This window comes from Marmota marmota, unplaced genomic scaffold (genome assembly GCF_001458135.2).
Source record: "Marmota marmota marmota unplaced genomic scaffold, marMar, whole genome shotgun sequence".
Taxonomy (NCBI): Eukaryota; Metazoa; Chordata; class Mammalia; order Rodentia; family Sciuridae; genus Marmota; species Marmota marmota.
Genome location: NW_026000026.1, coordinates 29,444,862 through 29,463,913, shown reverse-complemented (window position 1 = coordinate 29,463,913; position 19,052 = coordinate 29,444,862). Strand labels below are relative to the sequence as shown.

At 52.9% G+C, this 19,052-nt stretch overlaps 1 protein-coding gene and 1 non-coding gene across 3 annotated transcripts; one reads left to right on the top strand and one right to left on the bottom strand.

Moving 5' to 3' along the window:
• Positions 1–155: 155 nt before the first annotated feature.
• Positions 156–18,882, bottom strand: Hspa12b (heat shock protein family A (Hsp70) member 12B). Of its 2 annotated transcripts, none has more exons than XM_048811250.1 (13): positions 18,601–18,882; positions 13,594–13,653; positions 11,718–11,815; positions 10,586–10,710; positions 7,621–7,807; positions 7,201–7,305; positions 6,794–6,910; positions 4,711–4,885; positions 3,801–3,887; positions 3,319–3,423; positions 2,949–3,207; positions 2,319–2,422; positions 156–1,714 (listed from the first exon to the last, which is right to left on the bottom strand). In XM_048811250.1, the coding sequence occupies exons 2-13, from the start codon at positions 13,634–13,636 to the stop codon at positions 1,059–1,061; spliced, it is 2,061 nt and encodes a 686-aa protein (XP_048667207.1). In that variant the 5' UTR covers positions 13,637–13,653; positions 18,601–18,882; the 3' UTR covers positions 156–1,058. The 2 variants fall into 2 exon arrangements, with proteins under 2 accessions (XP_048667207.1, XP_015338024.1); XM_015482538.2 differs by having other exon boundaries at positions 18,709–18,882.
• LOC125619276 lies at positions 6,451–6,557 on the top strand. The gene has a single exon (XR_007350764.1). It is a non-coding gene; the product is annotated as a U6 spliceosomal RNA (small nuclear RNA).
• Positions 18,883–19,052: the final 170 nt, after the last annotated feature.

The window sequence follows — 19,052 nt, the reverse complement described above, 5'->3', positions numbered from 1 at the left end:
GGGAAGTATTTGGGATGTCTGACAGCAGCACCCCCTTATGGCCGGTTCCCTGCCTTGTGCACAGCTGAAAACTTTCTTCTTTCTCTATAACTCATGCTTTCTACAGTACTACCACTATTAGGGTCCCCACTTGTGTGGTACCAGCAGGCTGTGGCTTGCCCTTAAGCATAAATGCTTTATTGTCATCTTAGTGTAAGCTGCAGGGTGGGTGTTGCATGTCATGATTGAGAGAGATGCCTGACATTTCACATTTGGGGAAGCAGGCCTGTGGGTGCTCCGGGAATGTCCTAATGGCACATGGAGTCAGTGGCAGAGCTGGGACCATCCCTCAGTGCTCCCTCTGTCCTTCTTACCCTCCCTCAACTGCCCATCCAAGCAGGTGGTGGGGATGAAAGTGGGGTGGGTCATTCACAAGCTGTCTTTAGGCTCCAGAGCATGTCGTCTCCACACCCCCCCAAAGCTGCCTTCACTATAATAATGTGCCCTCCTCCCCACTAGTCAGCTACTGCCCTTTCTGTGGGTAAGAGTCATATTTAGGCGGTCAGCATATCCAGGAAGGTGTTACTAACACCTGTCCCTCCAATGTCCATTTGTCATTTTCCTGTGGTTTGGGGTTGCTCTGCCTGGCTCTCCCCTATGGCAGCAGCCCATCAATTAGTGAACTCTGGCCCTTCAGGCCCAGGCCCTGCACAACCTCCCTCCTGCAGTGGCACCTGGCAACCTATCTTGCTGCTGCTTCTCCCCCAACCCATGTTCAGGCCAGGGCTTAGTCTTCTGTTGCATTCTCTAAGGGATCACACACACCCTGCCAGTCTGGGCCCTCCCTCTTGCAAACCTTTCAGAAGTTCTTGGTTCTTGGCGGGGCCCTTCAGCCTTCCAATCAGCGGACCAAAGCCCAATCCCAAAGCGAGTCTTCATATGTCCCCTCCCTCCCTCCAGACTTCACCTCTCCAGGATGGAGGGCAGGGAAGGGGCGCTGACATCGGAACTGGCCAGTTCCTCAGCTCCCACCCCGCTCTCCAGACCCAGGGACCGAAAGAGCGCGGGGCTAGTAGCCCTCAGTTGGAAAGAAAGTCGATGGCGGCGCGCACGGAACGATTGGTGCTGACGTCCACAGCAGTGACCTTAATCTCGGTGTCGCCAAACTGCATGGCAGCGCGGATCTCGCGGCGGCCTGGGGCTGCGCCGGTGCTATCCCGGCCGCCGTCGGCCGGCTCGAGCTCGAGGCTGAGCGCGCCGCATTTGCGCACGCCGGGGTCCGTGATGAAGCGCGCGTCCTCGGCGGCGCAGCAGTACAGATTGATGAGCACGCGCCGTTGGCCAGGGCGCGCTGGACAATAACTACGCCGCACCTCCTCGCCAAGGGCCACCGACTGCTCTGCCGCAACGAAGCGCTCGAAGACATCGGTGCACCAGCGGCGACCGTCGCGCACTAGCAACTTGTCAGGAGGGTGGCGCCCATCCACAAAGCGATTGAGCACGCCCACACCGTAGGTGAGCGGCGAGCGGCGCACCCGCACCACGCCTGGGGCCTGGCCGAAGAGCACAGCGCCCTTGAGGATGGTGAGGCCCACGTCGTGCGGGACCACAACGCGCAGGCCACGGGCGCCCAGCGCTGCCTGCACTGCATGCTGTAGCACCGCAGACTCGGCAAAGCCGCCCACCAAAAACAGCAGTTTCACACCCTGCACCTCTGGCCGCGCCAGCAACGCCTCTGTGGGGCAGAACCAAGATGATGGATGAGGAAGAGGAAAGGGAAGGGGAGAAAGAGCCACTGAGGCCACAACTTCGTGCCAACTTGGTGCTTCCCCTCCCCTCCCCACCTGTACACTTTAGGCAATAAAAAACTAGCCATTTGAACTACATCCTGATAAAAACACTGAGCACTTTCACTGAGAGCTCTTGGCAGTCCTCATGGGCTTTGCCTCCCCAACACTCTATCTTCACCCCCTTCTTTCCCACCACCCCGTGGAGGGCAAGGGACCAGGACCTCTATTTACAGTATCAAATACCTATACTATGCAAGACCGTGTACCCACTCTCTAGACACTTCAGTTCATTTAATCCTTGTGATAGCATCTGGGGGAACTCAGTACTATCACCCCATTTTATAAATGGGGAAGCCAGGGTACCAGAGGTTCTTTAACCTGCTAGAGCTACACATCATCCGCCTAGTTCTTAATCACTGCCTCACTGCATGCTCCAGGTGTTTCAGATGATTCTGGGTCTCATCCCAGTGTATGGATGTGTGGTGGCTTCCAGGCACTGGTGAGGGGAATTATTCTCTAATGAGGGTGGAACAGAGACCAGGCACTCACCTATGTGCTGGATGATACCATTGACTGTGGGCTGAAAAAGCTCATTCATGGCCTCACAAGACATCCGGAGCATCCCCTGAGAGGACCACTTCACGAAGTTCACACTGTAAGCAGTAAAGGGGGCACAGGCCCATGAGTCAGGGTCAGGCTGCTTGCCACAGTTTGGAATCTGTGGTCTTCACTCCCTACCCTTGCCGCCAGGGGGGATGTACCCGGCGCTGACTATGGGTCAAGGGTGAACCAGCTAGAAGTTGGCTTTTAATCCCCACCCCACTCTTCAGCCTTCTCCAGTCCTAGGCAAGAGCATCCCCTAGCCTAGGTGCAGAGAAGCCAAGGAACGGTACATTGGTTGGCTGCGAGGTGGGAGGTGGGCGGGAGAAGATACACATCCGACCCCCGCCCACCACCACCACCGCCCGCCCTTGATTCTCCCTCTTGACCAGTTTGGGCTGCGGATTCCTGGGCTGCTCCACTGGGTTCTCACGCCCCTCGCCCCTCGCCCCGTCGACATTTCCGTAATGCAACAGTCCACGCGGACAGCGACAGTCCTGTGGGGCCCACGACCGTCCCTTGAAGTGGCATTCCATTCCTCAACAGCAAATCCTGCCTGAGCCGGGGCCCTGGACCTACCTGCTTCTGCGCAGGGCCGTCTCCACGTTGTGGCCTCGCTGCTTGCGATAGAAGTCAATGAAGGAGAAGGGCAGTGAAATGTTGAGCGCCCCTGCACGGTGCGGACCCGCCGTGCGTTTGCGGGCCTCAAAGGCGATGGTGAGATCCACCCAGGCCGCTGGCCGTTGCCTTTTGAAGGTCGCAATGAAGTCCTCACCGAAGATGCGACAAAGCAGCTGCTCGAAGGCCAAGTCTACGCCCACAGCGCCATAGGGGCCGCCTACAGTGAGCCAGAGAGTGGAAGGGGTGTCAGCGCCCACCTGGCCACCAAGTACTATTGGCGGGCTATAGGTCCTGCGCTATGTAGCAAGGGTGCTGCCTGGCTACTCACCAGATGCCTTGTAGAGCTCCTTGAGGGTGCCATGGGGCTGCTCCAGTTGGTGCACCGTCAGGTCCACAGTGCCTCCCCCGCAATCGGCCACCATATAGCGGTCTCCTGTGACAGTCGGCAAAGGCAAACAGCATGGCCTGCCTTGAACCCTCAGTCCTGCATCCCCTCCAGCCTGTCCAGTCTCCAACCCTGCCCAAGGTCCCAAGCCTGCCACCCCAGGGTGTGGGGAGGGATGTGAGGAGCTTCAAGTACTTGAACTTCAGGCCACCAAATAGGGGCACAGGGTATGGGAGAGAAATGGTTCCAGAAGTTCTGCAACTCCACTGACTCCTCCACACAGAACTCTGAAGAAGTGGGAGTTAGGGGCACAGCTGTGAGAGGGAAGGTGCTGGTGACTGAGGGTACTGCCAGGTTAGGTATGTCCTTCCTCCCATCAGTATATGGTTCCCTGAAAGATGTCCCTCCATCCCCCTCCATTGCACCTGCTTGCATTTCTGCCCACAGCTCTCCCACTCCTGACTCCACCAGAAATGTGCGGCTGTGGCGTGACCTTCGCAGCTGCTCACGGGCTAGGGGTTGTGGACAGCAGGAGAATGAGATCAGACTGTGCTACCATGTTCACCACCCCAACGCCCCTCCCCTCATCTTCCCAGCCAGGACCCTCCAGACCAGGAGCAGCCAGTGCTCCTGAAACTCCCACCCACCCCCAGTGGGAGAGTGCAATGCTGACCCCCCAAACCTAGGCACTGTATCCGAAACCGGGGAGGGGTGTAATATCTGGACACAGGACCTTTCTTTAATCCAGGAAGGGCCAGACCAGGCACAATCATACTTAGAAGAGTTTGGAGGAGCTGGGGTGGGGGGATCTGGGGATATCCTAGGGGAGCTCAAAACTTGGGGCCTCTTCCTATTGTGAGAGATGACATTTGGGAAGATGATCAATGTTATCCATAGCTGTCCTTGGCCTCAGTGCCTGGTTCTGGCAGCAGAAGCTTGGGGCGTGGGCAGTGGCTGTTTAAGGGAAAGCTCCTGAAGACAAGAGTGGGGGCAGACTTTGTTTTTGGCAGTGCCCACCTGAGCAGCTTGCCCCAGGGCAGGCTGTGCCTCCCCCAACCTCAGTCTCAGGCCTGAATGAGTCCTGCCCTCTTCAGACTATGTGCCCCTAGGCAAGGTGAAATCTCAATTCCCCCCACCTCCCAGACTAGGGGCCCCAAGAGCAGGGCTGCACTTCTCTCCATCAATTGAACTTCATCAGGGATGTTCCTGCTACCTCAAGATTAGAGCTCCTTCCGCTTCATCTTGAACATTCTGAGCCTGTGGCCTCAGTGACCTCAACACTCCAAGGGCAACTGCATCTTACCAGTCTTGGGCAAGGTCCCTGAGGCAGCTCACCATGACGGAAGCTGGAGTCAATGGAGCGGCGCTCACCCAAGCGCCCACCCCCCGGGGTCCGGCCACTAAGGTCCATGAGCTGGTGCAGGCGCAGCTTTCTGCAGTAGACAGAGGCAGCCTCAGGCTCCAGGGCAATGAGCAGTTGCTCTGCATCCTCTCGAGATACCAGGCCAGCCTGGATGGAAAGTGGGCAGGACCAGACAGTGCTATGGGCTGTCATATCTAGGATGACACCAGGGGGCTCCCACCTCCTCCCTGGTCACATCCCACCCATGCTAGGCCTCTCAGGCCCCTTCATGCTACATAAATGTGGAGCTCACGGCCACTTTATGACCAGGCCGGAGGCCATGGCCACGGCCACGGCCAAAGGGACACAGGGGTGGCCCAGCAGGAAGATGACAGAACTGTAGCAAGGTTCCCCTTCGCAGGTGTAGCTGACCAGCTGAGCACTGGCTGGGGTGTTGGCAGAGACTATCTAGCACAGTATTTGGAGTGTGGTGGTGCAGAGGAAGTGGTAGGGGCTCCCTTGGGCTCACCGGGCTGGTGTCAGACACTTGGCCACAGGCTGCCCCACTCCCAGGAGAACTTTGTTCCCAGAGAATCTGATACAGCAGGAAGGAAACAGTGAAATTCCAGGCACCAAGATAGGCCAGTGTGTGTGGGGGGGGAGAAAAACACTTGAAATCTGTTATTTCCTGCATTAGGACAGGAGATTCCTTTGGGAAATACTGGATTTTGTAGGGGCTTTGGGGCTCCCCAGAATTCTGATCAGAAGGGGGGAGGAGGATACAGGTGGGGATGGAGACTTCCTGCCCAGAGCCAGCCCTTCCTGAGCTGGCAGCAGGGAACACTATGGGAGGAAGCAGGGTGATTAAATGGGCAGGGAGGCACTAAGGTGGGGAGTATTCTTTCAGGAGACAGCTTTGCTTCTGTCCTGATCCCTGTGGGGAGATGCCCACTTGTTCAGGGTTGACTTCCAGTGAGAAGCATAGATAGCTATAAACCTGGCCCCTGGGTCATGCCTGGCCCACAGGTATGGAGGTATTGGGGGCACTGATATCCCAGGGAGCCAATAGGCAAGATCCCTTTTTGGTGTCCTAGGGTCTGTCCCCCAAGACCCCAGGGGCAAGACCAAGCAATGAGTTTTGCTTTGTGAGGTTGGGGGTACCCTCTGTGTCCCCCCTGGAGAGAGTAGAGCCTCTGCACCCTCTTCTTTCTCCAGACCTTTGGACATCTCTGTGTATGAAGACTGGCATACATTGGGCAGAATCTCCTCCCTTCCTAGTTTCATAGTCCTTTCTCCTCTGCTCAAGAACCTACAGTGGCTGGGGCAGAGGCAGGGGTATTCCTGAAAGTACTGATGCCAGCTGAAGTGGATGTCTGTGGTTCCCTGTCTGCTGCTGTTGGCCTACAACTGCTACTTCTATGGACAGCTGTCCTCAACTGAATGGGAACAGCCTCCCTTGGACAGGAGTCCCTCCCATTTTCCCAGCAACATGTCACTGACGGACATGGACCCTTTCCTCACGGTGGCCAACTCAGTGCTATAATTCTCCCTCTGGAGCTCCCTGGGAGACCAAGCTGAGGCGGGGCTCCTGCAGGATCACATCCCTGTTCAGCTTTCTCCTGTCCTGCTTCCTCCCTTCCCTTTCTCCTGAGAGCCTGTTTTCAGTAGACAACAACATGAGACTCCCCATTTTGGGCTCTGCTTCTAGGAAACATGACTTAAGATGCTGTCTGGTGCTCACTTTGGCAGCACATATACTAAAATTGGACTGATACAGAGAAGATTAGCATGGACCCTGCGCAAGAGTGACATACAAATTCGTGAAGCATTACATATTAAAAAAAAAAAAAAGATGTTGTCTCTACTGGCCTGAGCTGTGCTTCTTGTCATTCTACTTCCTGTTTCCTCAGGCCCTTCCTTTCCTGGTGGCAATGGCCCTCCAAAATTCCCATTAGGGGAAGGTTGAGGTCTTTGAACAGTAACTCTGTGATCCCAGGGGTGGTGAGGAGATGAGGATATGGGGCCAACCCCCAGGCCTTCCCAAGCATCGTTCTCTGTTCTGCCTGCATTCCTCACCAGGTAGGCAGCCTCCCGCATGAACTGCTTGGCCGGCTGTTTCCAGATGGCAGGCACCGTCAACACCCAGCGCACAGTGTCCCTCTCTGGCAGAGACGGGCACTGCTCCCTCAGCTCCTGGAGGAATAGGGAGTGGAGAGGGGAACAGTTGGCTTGGGAGCATCTTCAGCCCTGTATGGGAGCTGGGGGAACTAACCAAATCTCAGGAAGGACTTCCAAGTTGAGTTGGAAGAATCTCCCTCTTCCACCTGTCTGATCAGATAGAAAGACAGGGGACTGGAGAAGATGGTCTATAATATCCGGCAATAACTTCACATCTGATAGATGGGGTGGGATTAAGGGAAAGGAAGGAATAGAAGAGCCTGGGAGTCCCTTCCCCAGTTGTCTGGAACGGGGCAGCAGCACACCTGAAGGGCGTGCTCCTTGAAAAAGCGAAGGGCATGGGCGAACACCTCCAGGGCTGGCATCTTCTTTCCATTTACGGCCTCTAGCTGGGTCTTCAAGGTGAGATCCTGGCAGAGATACACAGAGGCTCTGCCAGAGGCCAAAGCTCTGTCACCATTCCCTGATGACCTCTTTGACCTTCGCCTCACTCCCCCTCTAACTCCTCTTCATCCTCAGTCCCAGCTCACCTTGGCCCCGCCCAACCACCTACGAGCTCCGCCCACCTCCTGGACCAACTCTCTTCAGCCCCGCCCCTTAGTCATCCTTCCACCACTCTTCCTCATCTCTTTTAGTTGTGCCCCACCCTCCACTTATGCAGTCTTTTCCCCTCCTGGCCCCGCCTCCCTGGTCCCAGCCCTGCCCAGAGCCAGAACGTGGCTCACAGTGGTGCTGTGGATCTTCATCTTGAACTTCTCGAAGTAGAGCCAGTCCCGTGCCTCCTCAGGGTCTAGGTCGTGGTAGTAATCACGGGCAGTGTAGCCAAAACTGTGAAAGGCTCCCTCTGGGGTCAGCAGCAGGCAGGTAGGGGTCTTCTGGTGGGCCACGCCTGGATCCCCACCCTCCCATTTCCTGTGGAGGCACAGGGTGGTTATCAGTGGGTTCAGCGGCAACCCACCATTCATGGGGTTGGGTGCTGGCTCCGGGGCCAGCAGTGTGACCTCAGGCAGGACAAACTCTAAGCCTCAGTTTCTGTAAAATGGGAATAATGATGGTATCTACCTCTTAGGGTTCTTATGAAGAGGAAATGAGGGAAGATTTGTTCTTGGGAAGTACAGATGGCACACAATTAAATCTCCCTAAATGCTACCTATAGGTTCCACTGGTCCCATCTGACTCCTGTTTCTTCCATTAAGTCACACCCTTTGACCTCTCCTCTTTATATCCCTTATAAGCAGCAAAAAGCCACCATGTGTTGGGGTGGGTCTGATTTCCTGATGTGTTCTCTCTGGGACCCTGGAAGAAACCCAGGTCCCAGCCAGGGACCTTGCCCTCTTGAAGGCCATTCTCCAAGGCCAGGCTCCTTCCAAGTCTTTCAAGACCATTTCTATCTGACCCACCTCCACAGTCACACCTTAGGAGACTGCAACTCTGGCAGTTCCCAAAAACCTGAATGAGATTCTGAAACCCCCTGTCTACAAGGGCTTCTGGACCTCCACCCAGAACTACCCACTTTTTTGCCTGGCAAATCCTTTCCTCCCCCTCCTCTTCCTTCTCTGACATCCTGACTCCTTCAGGCCAACTTCGCCATTGCAGTCCTTTGTGGGAAGGAACTGGGAATCCAGGCAGAGAAGAATGCAAAAGGTTAGAGGTATGAAGAGCAGGGGAACCAATTCTAGATTGGCTCAATGTGCAGCAGGGAAAAAGAAATTACAGGAATTCTAGATAATGAAGAACTTTAAATGTCATACCAGAATTCTCTCTTGGTGGATTTTAAGTAGGGCAGCGAACAGATATGACTACATTTACCTTTGGAAAGGGAGGTCGCTGGTCTCCATGAAGAACAGATTGGAGGCAAGAGAAGATGCAGAAGCTACACCAGGAAGGAGGATGTTGCAGCAGTGCAAGTGAGAGAGGATGGAGGGTAAACTTAGGCTGGAGTGGTGGCCATGGAGAGAAGTGGATGGGTATACTAGAGATATTAGGGAGACATAGAAATGATGAGGCTTGGTGGTTGGTGGTGGTGAGAAGAGAAGGCTTGGGGAGGTCAAGATGTTCCTCAGTTTCTGTGACCATCACTTTCATGAGACAGTGTCTTTCATGTGTTCATGAAACCTGGTATAGCCTTAGCTGTGTATGCTGATAAGCTGGTATGCCCTATAGTTCCTAGAGGGCTCTAAGTGCCTTTGTGGCCTCCTGTCATGGGGAGGGAGCAGAGATAGGGGAAAACCAGTCCAGGTTCACAGGAAGCTCATGTCTCATGTATCTTTGGGTCAGTTTTGTCTTTTGTCAGTTTTGTCAGACTTTTGTCTCTCCATTCACCCTTCCCAGGTCCTTAGGAAGCTCCCCTGTATCTCCCATACCCTTCTGGGTTGAGAGTTGTGGAGTCTTGTGTAGCTTCACCTACTGGCTGTGGCCCTAGTAAGATACATTCAAAGGATCAGGATCTTGAGATACAGAGGGAAGTTGCTATGGCTTGGTTATGATTTGAGTGTCCCCTAAGGTTTCATCTGTTGAAATGTAATCCCCATTGTGAGGTCCTAGGAGAGTGGAGATCCATTTATGGTGTTTAGAGGTGAGGCCTTTGGGAAGAGAGCATGACTAAAATAAGGTTTTTAGGGTGAAGAAACCATGACTGAATCCCAGCAGCTTTATAAGAAAGAGAGAACTGGCATCATAGCACATACCTATAATCCCAGAGACTCAGGAGGCTGAGGCAGGAGGATTGCAAGTTCAAAGCCAGCCTCAGCAACTTAGCAAGACCCTGACTCAAAAGAAAATTAAAAGGGTTGGATATGGCAGAGCACCCCTGGGTTCAATCCCCAGTACCACAAAAATAAATAAATACATAAATAAAATAAAGCAAGTTTTATTATAGATCACTTTTATCTTTAAAACACATATATTCAGGGCTGGGGTTGTAGCTCAGTGGTAGAGCGCTTGCCTTGCACGTAAGAGGAACTGAGTTCGATCCTTAGCACCACATGAAGATAAATAAATAAAATAAAGGTATTGTGTCTATCTACAACTAAAAATATTTAAAAAAACACATATATGCATATATATATGTTTGTGTATAACCCAATAAAAAGGTATGTATGTTTTATTGCAAGTTTGTTATATCTCCACAAAAAATGTTAAATTAAAAATAAATTCCCCAGGGCTGGGGATGTGGCTCAAGCGGTAACGCGCTTGCCTGGCATGCACGGGGCGCTGGGTTCGATCCTCAGCACCACATAACATAAAAATAAAGACGTTGTGTCCACTGAAAACTGAAAAATAAATATTTAAAAAAATCTCTCTCTCTCTCTTAAAAAAAAAAATCTAGTACTGCCCAAAACACACAAATAAACCCCTGAGCTGGGAGATGTTGCTCAGTTGTAGAGCACCTCGCATGTGCAAGGAAGGCCCTAGGCTCCATCACCAGCAGTGAAAAAGTAAATAAATACATAACAACTTAAAATAAAACTAAAGTTCCACATTTTAGGCAGAGGGTGAGAGTGCTCCACTTGAGGCCTGGACCCCAGATGTGAGGCCATCTTCCAACCTTTTGTCCCCACGGCGTGCCTAGACTAGGGATGGAAGCGGCTCTGAGATGACCCCATGTCTCAGTGGCCATTTCTAGGATCAGGCCCATCCCAGAATTTGGGGATCCCCCTCCCTGCAATCTCCCATCCCAGCCACCATCACCTCATCATGTGGATGGCCTCAGGGTCACTGGAAAAGCTGAAGGCATAGCCACTGGATGTGGTGCCGAAGTCAATGGCCACCACCACTGAGAAGGAGGCCTGCTGGGGGGCTCGGGCCTCCGGCTTCTGTAAATCCAAGATTCAGAGTCAGCAACCAGCAGGGAAGTGCTCCCCTCTGCTAGCTGTGGTACAGAGCAGACCTGGCCCAGCTCCACCTGCCCACCTGCTGGCCAGGGCTCCCCTCTCCTCCCTGGCTCCAGGCTAAGACCTGGGCATACCAACTACTCAGAAAGTCTGAGGTTTCTCAGGTAGCCCTGTGGTTTTGGGCGACAGCAGCTGCTTTGCCACTTCCAATTCTTCACCCAGCTACTGCCTTGGTCCACCCCCATCTCGCACCATCTTCTCTCCCCACACCAGTCTCAGAATGGCTGGGAGCAATTTTGCTCCTCTGGGCAGTTTTATAGCTTTATATGGACCTGTGCATATTTTATTCCTTTACTCTTTTTTGTGGCCACAGTGACTCAAACCAGATTCTTTCCAATTCTGTGGCATAGAGGAGAGGCCCTATGCACATGCAGACTTGTCCCTGCCTTCTCCCAGTCCAAGCCTGGGGTCTCTGAGAACAAGAGGGTCCCCAGGCTGGATCATCAGGACAAGACTCTCAGGGAACTGGGGGTGAGAAGGCTATGTCCTGGAAACTTCAAGCTAGTAGTTTCCAAACTACTTTTTTGACAACACACACTTCCTCTCCTCCAGATATGTCTTGAAATAAGGTGGGACTGTGGTTGGCAGGAGGTGGAGCAACTCTGAGAGGCCCTAGTGCTGGGAGAACCTATAAAAACCACAGGCCTGCCCCACCACCTGCTGCCAGCCCAGTGGCCCCTAGGTATCATCCTATAGCAGGGAAGGCTGGGAGTTAGTTATGTGGGGCTTACCTGCTTAGTAGCCCAAGGCCACCCAAGGCTAATCCTCCTGGGGGTGTGTGACTAGGGTGTACAGGGACAGGAGGCATGGCGGTATGCCCCTGCCCCTTCTTTCTTCCCAGCACAGGCCCTGCCATGGCTCTGCCAGGTTCCATCTCCCTCCGCACCAACCCAGGCCTCCCATAACCCCAGACCCTGATCTGGGCTTACTGGAGACTGTGAGGGTGTGAGCGGGGCAATGCCACAGCTCTCCTGGGTCCTTGGGGAGCCAGGTGGGCTAGGTACTGGTGATCGCTCTGGGCTGGAACCTGCAGGGAAGAGAGAGCAGGTCATTCTGGCATGATCAGGACAGCGGGATCCCAGGTCTGGCACCAGGAGGTTCTCTATCAGTTCTACTGGGGAAGAGGGACTGGAAGGGAAGATCAGGAAGGACAGTCTTGAGGCGGGTGCAGAGGCTAAGGGCCTGTTATCAGTTAGAGGCAACCTTTCCCTGGAGGGTGATCTATGTATCACCTGGGCTCATTGACTCCCCCGGCACCCATCCGGCACACCCAGCTAGGGAGGAGGGGAGACAGAGATGCATCATATGGTGGGGAGACTGAGTCCAGAAGTAGAAGGGCAGGAGAAGTGGGGCAGACGAGCTACTGGGGTAGGGGTGGAGGGTAGAGAAATCACAAAAGGAGGGGGAATAGCAGATTTAAGTGGCTGGGAGGTAGCCCCGCTGGCCCAGAAGTGGGACTGCTCCCCTCTGCCGTAACTTGGGCCACCTGTTTCTAATCAGGACTTGAGGAGCTCTCCCTCCCCCATCCTCAGGGCCACAGACAGCCCAACTGGCTGCCTAGGGAGGATCAGGAAGGGGGAGGCCAGCATCTCCCTCCAGTCCAGCTTTGAGCTTAGGCATGTCCACAGCACTGGGAAGTCAGATCACCCAACCCTTTAAACACACACCCCCATACACAAATGTACACCCCAGCTAGCATTTAGGGGCAGGAGATCTTGTTATCTTCTTTCTGAAACCCCTTTGCAGGCTCACGACTGAGCTGGATCTTAGGTAAGAGGTCACAGAGTAGCCCCCAGGAGGCAGCCCAAGGCTTTGCCTGAAGGATCAGGCAGCTCACTGGGCAAGAGGTCCTGCCTGGCTGAACACTCCCAGGTATGGGCTGGCAGCTGGTCACCATCAGACAGAGCTTTGCTAAGGGTCATGTGGGAGGTACTGGGGCAGTCCTGAGATCCATGGGTGGGGAAAAGGAGGTTGTCCAGAGAGGCAAAGAGGGACCTGGCATGAAGATTCATGGACAAATAGGCAGGTCTGTCATGCTGCATGCTGAGCGAGGGGAGGGACCTGTTCCTTCAACCACAGCCTTGCTATGTGACCCAAGAGAGGCCCCAGCCTTCATTGGCCTGGGGTAACCCAGGAACATGTGAGGGGTTGGGAATAAATGGAATTCTGGGAAATGCCTGAACAGGGCTGTAGTCTCTTTGGGTGCCAGAGGGGCAGGGACATGGTATTCACATTCTGAGGGCTCCCCTTTCTCAGGCATCCAAGCATAGGCTTAGCCCTGCCACCAGCTCCAGCTTGAGAGGCCAAGTTGCTGTGCTTTGAGCCTGGGAAGGGAGGCAGGAAGGAAGGGCCCAGCCCGCCAGGTCTTTGTGAATGGATTTCCTGAGGAGTGTCCCTTCTGCCTGCTGGCCTCCCACCCCTGCAGAGAGCCCAGAGTCTGCCTCCAGACCAGGCCACTCACATAGGCATGCACAGACTTCTGTATTCACATGCCCATCTTAGACTATACCCTACCCCCCACAGGTCCCATGCAGAGATCTACCCACAGACAGACGCACACTAACTCATACTCACACAAAGTCCTATGCACACACTATCTGAACAAAACACTTGCACATGCATATACCTGTGTGTGCACACACCCTCTCTGCACTCACACCCATATATACACAGAGGGGTTCTGTGACCAGATGGGTCATATGTATACACACACACAATGTGGACAACCTGCGGGTGAAGGGGTCTCAAGGCAGGGGTGAGTGGAGTGGTGGTCAAGGAAGAGGAGCCAGCAGTGTGGGGTCTTACCAATGTACAGCCCCGGCAGGCCCATCTCCGGGACAGCCAGCATCCTTGAGGGACTTGTAGCTGTCAACAGGAACAGACAAGCAGAATGGGATTTACTTGTTCTTTTGTTCCTTCACTGACTGCTTATTTATTGTATTTATTTACTTTTGGCTGGAGTCCTTTGAAGCAAATCCCAGTCATCATGTTGCTTCACCCATAAACACTTCAACATGTCTCTCCAAAAGATAAAGACATTTTGGAAAAACACCATTACAACACCATTATCATGTCTAACCAGATTTACAGCAATTCCTTCATCTCATGTAAAGCTCAGTCTCACAGGCCCCGTTTGTCTCAAAATGGCTTTGCTTTAAAGGGCTTGGGATCCTTCTCAGTGTTTCCTGGTGCCCACCTCTGTGCCAGGTGCTGGGGGCACATCAGTGATCTAGAGAGACTCCATCCCTAGGGATTCACAGCTTGGTGAGGGAGATGATCATAATCCAATAATCAGCATAAGTAATTTTGAGATTATAAACAATACTGGGCTGTGAATGTGGCAGCTGAACACAGCGAATGGGGGAGGGGTGGGCTTGCAGGCAGGCCCCTGTGGACCTTCCTTTAGGTTGAAAGATTTGAAGAGGCGTGATTTAGTTTGCATTTTGAGATGTCCCTCTGACTGCTTGGGGAGGTGGATTGCAGGAGACCATGGAAGCAGGAAATTAGCTGGGCTTGTAGCCTTCCAGGCTTTAGATGGTGGTGTCTGTGTGCCTTGAGACAGGTGGAGACATATAAGAGACAGTGGATGTCAAGGTGGCAGTGCCTGGCTCAAGCTAAGACAGATGATAAGCTAGGTAGTGAAGGGGCAGGATGGCAGGGGGAAGGGGCAGAATTTGGAACTAAGAGAACATGCCAACAAGCCAGATGATATGTGATCGGGAGGTCAGGAAGAAATCCAAGTTAGATACATGTGTTTGGGAGTCATGGTCATGGGAGGCCTGGCGGAAAGCAGAGGGAAGAGAGGAGAAGTGACTTAAAGTCTGAATAGGGGAAGATGGGCTGCCCGAGATATGGAGAAGCTTTCTGTGGTTTCATGAAGACTATGATGAGAAGAGGGTGAAGCTAGATGCCTTTAAGAGATCCTGAGACTCACTGGGCACGGTGACACATGTCTGTAATTCCAGCTACTTGGGTGGTTGAGGCAGGAAGATCTAAGTTCCAAGCAAGCTTGGATAATTTAGCAAGACCCTGTCTCCGAATAAAATAAAAAGGGCCAGGGATGTAGCTCAGAGGTAGAAGCCTCCCGTGTTCAATCCCTGGTGTAAAACAAAACAAAATAAAACAAAAATAAAAGAGTTGTAGCCCTAGAGAAGACTGTAAACACCTATCTTAATGGTTCATGACAGGTAAGTCCAAATATGGCCAACAGTGGAAGGTAATTGGGCTAAACCTCCTTAGAAGGCTGGCTGAGACCAGGAACAGCATAGTAGCTGGAGGGAGGTGAGGAAGAATATTTACTTTATTTTTTAAGATGGGAAGAACTTGGGCTGGGGTTGTGACTCAGTGGTAGAGCACTTGCCTAGCATGTGTGAGGCACTGGGTTCGATCCTCAGCACCGCATATGAAAAATAAAAGGTCCATCAATAACAACAACAACAACAACAGCAACAAAAGATGGGAAGAACTTGAGTTTGTGTCTGTGAAGTTCTGGGGGCCAGATTATAGGCACGACCCTCCAAATTCTCAACAGCATTGCTACTCAAAACATGGCAGCTTGGGCATCTTCCTGGGATCTCCAGGAGGCTTGTTAGAAATGTAGAAACTCAGGCCTCATCCCTGACCTGCTGAATCAGGACTTGTATGTTAAGGAGAGATGCCCAGGTGACTTTGAGAAGTGCTGCTCAAGTGTCCCTGCAGTTCAACAGCAGATCTTGGATGCTATTGGCTTTATCTGTGAGCCTGGTTCTCCCTCTAACAAAGGTGGGGGCTGCCCAGGGCCTACTCCCTCTCTGTACCCATTAACAGGATCAGGAAGTTTTGCTAACAGAACACAAGCCAACACAGAGCTGGCACTGGCACGCCCTTACACACATGTACACACCCTCGTTCATGCAGGGTTTACACAAACCCAGCCTAATTGTGGAGAGACACCCAGACTTCTACACCCTTTTGCATGTCAAGGATACTCCTACATGGCTAGCACTATGCAGTCTTGCTGTCCTCCATGTCACTGGAGGTACACAGTTGGATACACAGGAATCTGAATCAGGAGAAGGACTGGGCTGGCTGTGGACACTTGCAAAGTAGTGGCCAGATGATGCCCAGAAAAGAGAAACTAATAAATGAGGTTGATAGGAATCTTGGTCACCAGGGACAGGAGCCCAGCTCAGAGTGACAGAGTGACATCCTAGAGCTGGGTCCCACAAGCTTTTCAGAGCTGAAACTGCGTCTCTTTTCTCAATTCTGCATTCATTGACATCATGGTAGTAGCTTGAAATCAGTTGTGGTGGGAATATTTACACTATGGGAATTGGCAAACACTACAAAATCAGATTTTTCTCCCTCCCAGAGACTTGACTATAAAACATTTACGAGCATTCCACTGGATCCAGCTGCAATAAAGAAGCTGGCAGTCCTATTTGTATGTTCTTTGTTGTCACTGTTTGCAGTAGTAGGGATTAAACCCTGGGGTTTTCTACTACTGAGTTACATTTCTCAGCCATTTTTATTTATTATTTTGAGACAGAGTCTTGCTGAGTTGCTGAGGCTAGCCTTGAACTTGCCATCCTTCTGCATTAGTCTGGAGTTGCTGGGATTACAGACATGCACCATCATGTTTGGTTCTTCAACAAACACATATTAGTAATTTCTTTGTACCAGTCTCTGTGCTAAGTGTTGGGAACCACTTTCTTAGATGGATAGATGGGTGGATGGATGGATTAATGCTATTGGGTCTATAGAAACAACCAAAAACTTGGGAAAAAACACACTGAGTTGTCCATCACTCTAAACTGAATTTCATGCCCCAACCATGTGCCTATAATCTCTGTTCTGAAGCTTGTTATCTTCTTTCTTTGAGTGTGTCATACATGGAGTGCCCCTGCCCTGGGTTCTCAGGGATGGCAGGAGTTTGGGTACCTGAAGTGAGTATATCATGGCACCTGGCATGAGTCTATCATGTCACCTCTCTGCACCTCAATGTCCTTTCCTATAAAATGGGTGTCACAAGGAACTTCCGAGGATCAATAAATCCAGGTATGAAAGGTGTTGATAAAGGCAGAGAGTCAGGCATGTATGAGCAGTGTTCTTTCCTTCATAGTTTCATTTAAATTCTGAATTTTGGCTTTTTAGAAGTTTCTGGTCTTTCTGAGAATTTTATTTAGCCATCCTGAGTTTTTTGTCAAGGAGGTAGGAATCAAATCAATTTGTGCTAAAGGAGTTTCCTGCTGATTCCCTGAGAGTTGTAGGTAGAAGCAGGTAGCAGCTACAAAACACTCACACATGCCCCATGTATTTTTCTTTGGAAACTCCCACCACCATGCAAATGCACCCAAAGACATTTAAGTGCAATGCTGACCAGGGAGCTCAAGACAACCTAGTTCCCCAAAGTTAGGTCTGGACAGAATTTACAGCTGAAAATGAGGGAGGCAGACCCCTATCGCAGGGGCCCACTAATTTCAAAGAGTGACATCTATGGGTTAGGGAATATTTTCCTGGGACAGTTTGATTTTATGCAAAAAGTAACTCCATTTCCTGGCTGACAGCATGTGTCAAATTCTGGCCCCAGCATGATCCCTACCCTACCCATAAGTAGATCCTTAACTCTGCCCATGGATTGACTCCTAACTTTTGGCCTCATATTGACCTCTAATCTTATGATTCTCCCTTACCCCTGGTCCTTATTTCTACCCAATAGGCATGCCCTATCGGTTCCTGGGAACCAGGACAGGGTGTGGCCAAGAAGGGACTTACACCAGAGACTTCCTAGAGAATGTTCCCGAACTTTTTTACTTAATGGAGAGAATTCTCTCAAGATCTCTTCCTATGTCAGGGGTGTTTGGGCTGGGCACTTATGGCCCTCGGAGCTCTGCAAGTGTGTGGTGCTACTAGATTTCAGGACTCCACACAATGTCCATGAGGACAACCACATCTTTACAGTTCCCCTCCTCCCTGGGACCCTGCCTCTCCTATCCACTGCTGCCTACTCAGCATACTGCAGGCCTTTCTAATGGAACAGGACTCTGTCAGCAAGCTAAGTGAGGCCACAAGCGTTTCTTCCAAGCCACAGAATGGGCCAACCAACCAGGGTCCAAGTGTCAGATCAGAAATGGCACCCAAAAGTCTGCCCCACCCTGAATCTGGAGAGAAGCCAGAAGGGAACTAGGGGGAGGCTGTGGGTGAAGGGGCTGCCCCCTCTTGTGCTGGGGCAAGGGTGACAGAAATGGTCTCCTATGGAGCCTTTCTGTCCTCATCTTTACTTTCCATACATCCTGCCCCACGCCCTTAGATCCTCATCATGGGAGCAGCCAGTTCACAAACAACCTCTGTCCCCCAAGACCCATCAGTCTCCAATACCTCCCTCTCTTTCCATAACTCCTGGGTGGATCTGCTCCCTGGAGTCCTGGTTGAGAACTCCTTTCCTCCCATCTGTCCCCAGCACAAGTTTGCTCCACAGGCAGCTCCAGGACCCCTATGGGAGCCCAGATGCCGCCTCAGTAGAGAAACCAGAGGCCAGGACACCAGGACCCTGGCTACCCAACCACTCTCTTGCATCCCAGACCACAGGACCTGGGGCCTCTGAGGCAGCTCCCAAAACGCACATCTATTCAGCCTCCAGTCTCCATCCCAGGCACCGTGTCTCCACAACCACTTCCCCGAAGCAGGCCCCAACCCACACTGGCTCTCCTGCCAGCCCCCAGGCACAGGCAGCCAGGTGGAGCCTTAGCGCAACGGGTGTAGGGCCCCATAGCTCAAGTAGGAGCCCGCTCCCACGGCCTGGCTAAAGAGAGGGGCTTGCAGAACTGCCCTCACCGGAGTCAGGAGCGTTCTCGTGGGGTCTCCGCAGAGAGCCCGGGACGGCCAACCTCTGTGCCTCTCTCCGCTCCCAGAGTCCAGCAGCCCCCGCCCTAGAGAGCTCACCTCCGCCCTCCCGACAGCTCGACCCAGGTCCGGCCGCCTAGATCCCGGCCCGCAGCGGGCGGCGGTGCCTGCCGCAGCCCTCGACGTGCGCCCGGCCGGCGGCCTCCGACTCTGCTCTGGCCCGCGCCCCCTCCCCCAGGCCGGATGGCCGCGCTCCCGGCCCAGATGTGCGAGGCCGGGGCGGGGCCTGCCTGCGCGGGCCTCTGCGAGGGGCCCAGCCCCGCGGCGTCCAGGGCCCCTCCCTGCGCCCCTCCTGCGCTTAGCCGGCGGGGCGGAGGGGCCCCGGCGCCTCCCCTGCTCCCCCCGCAGCCCAGGGGGTGGGAGAAGGCCGAGGCGGGCGGAGG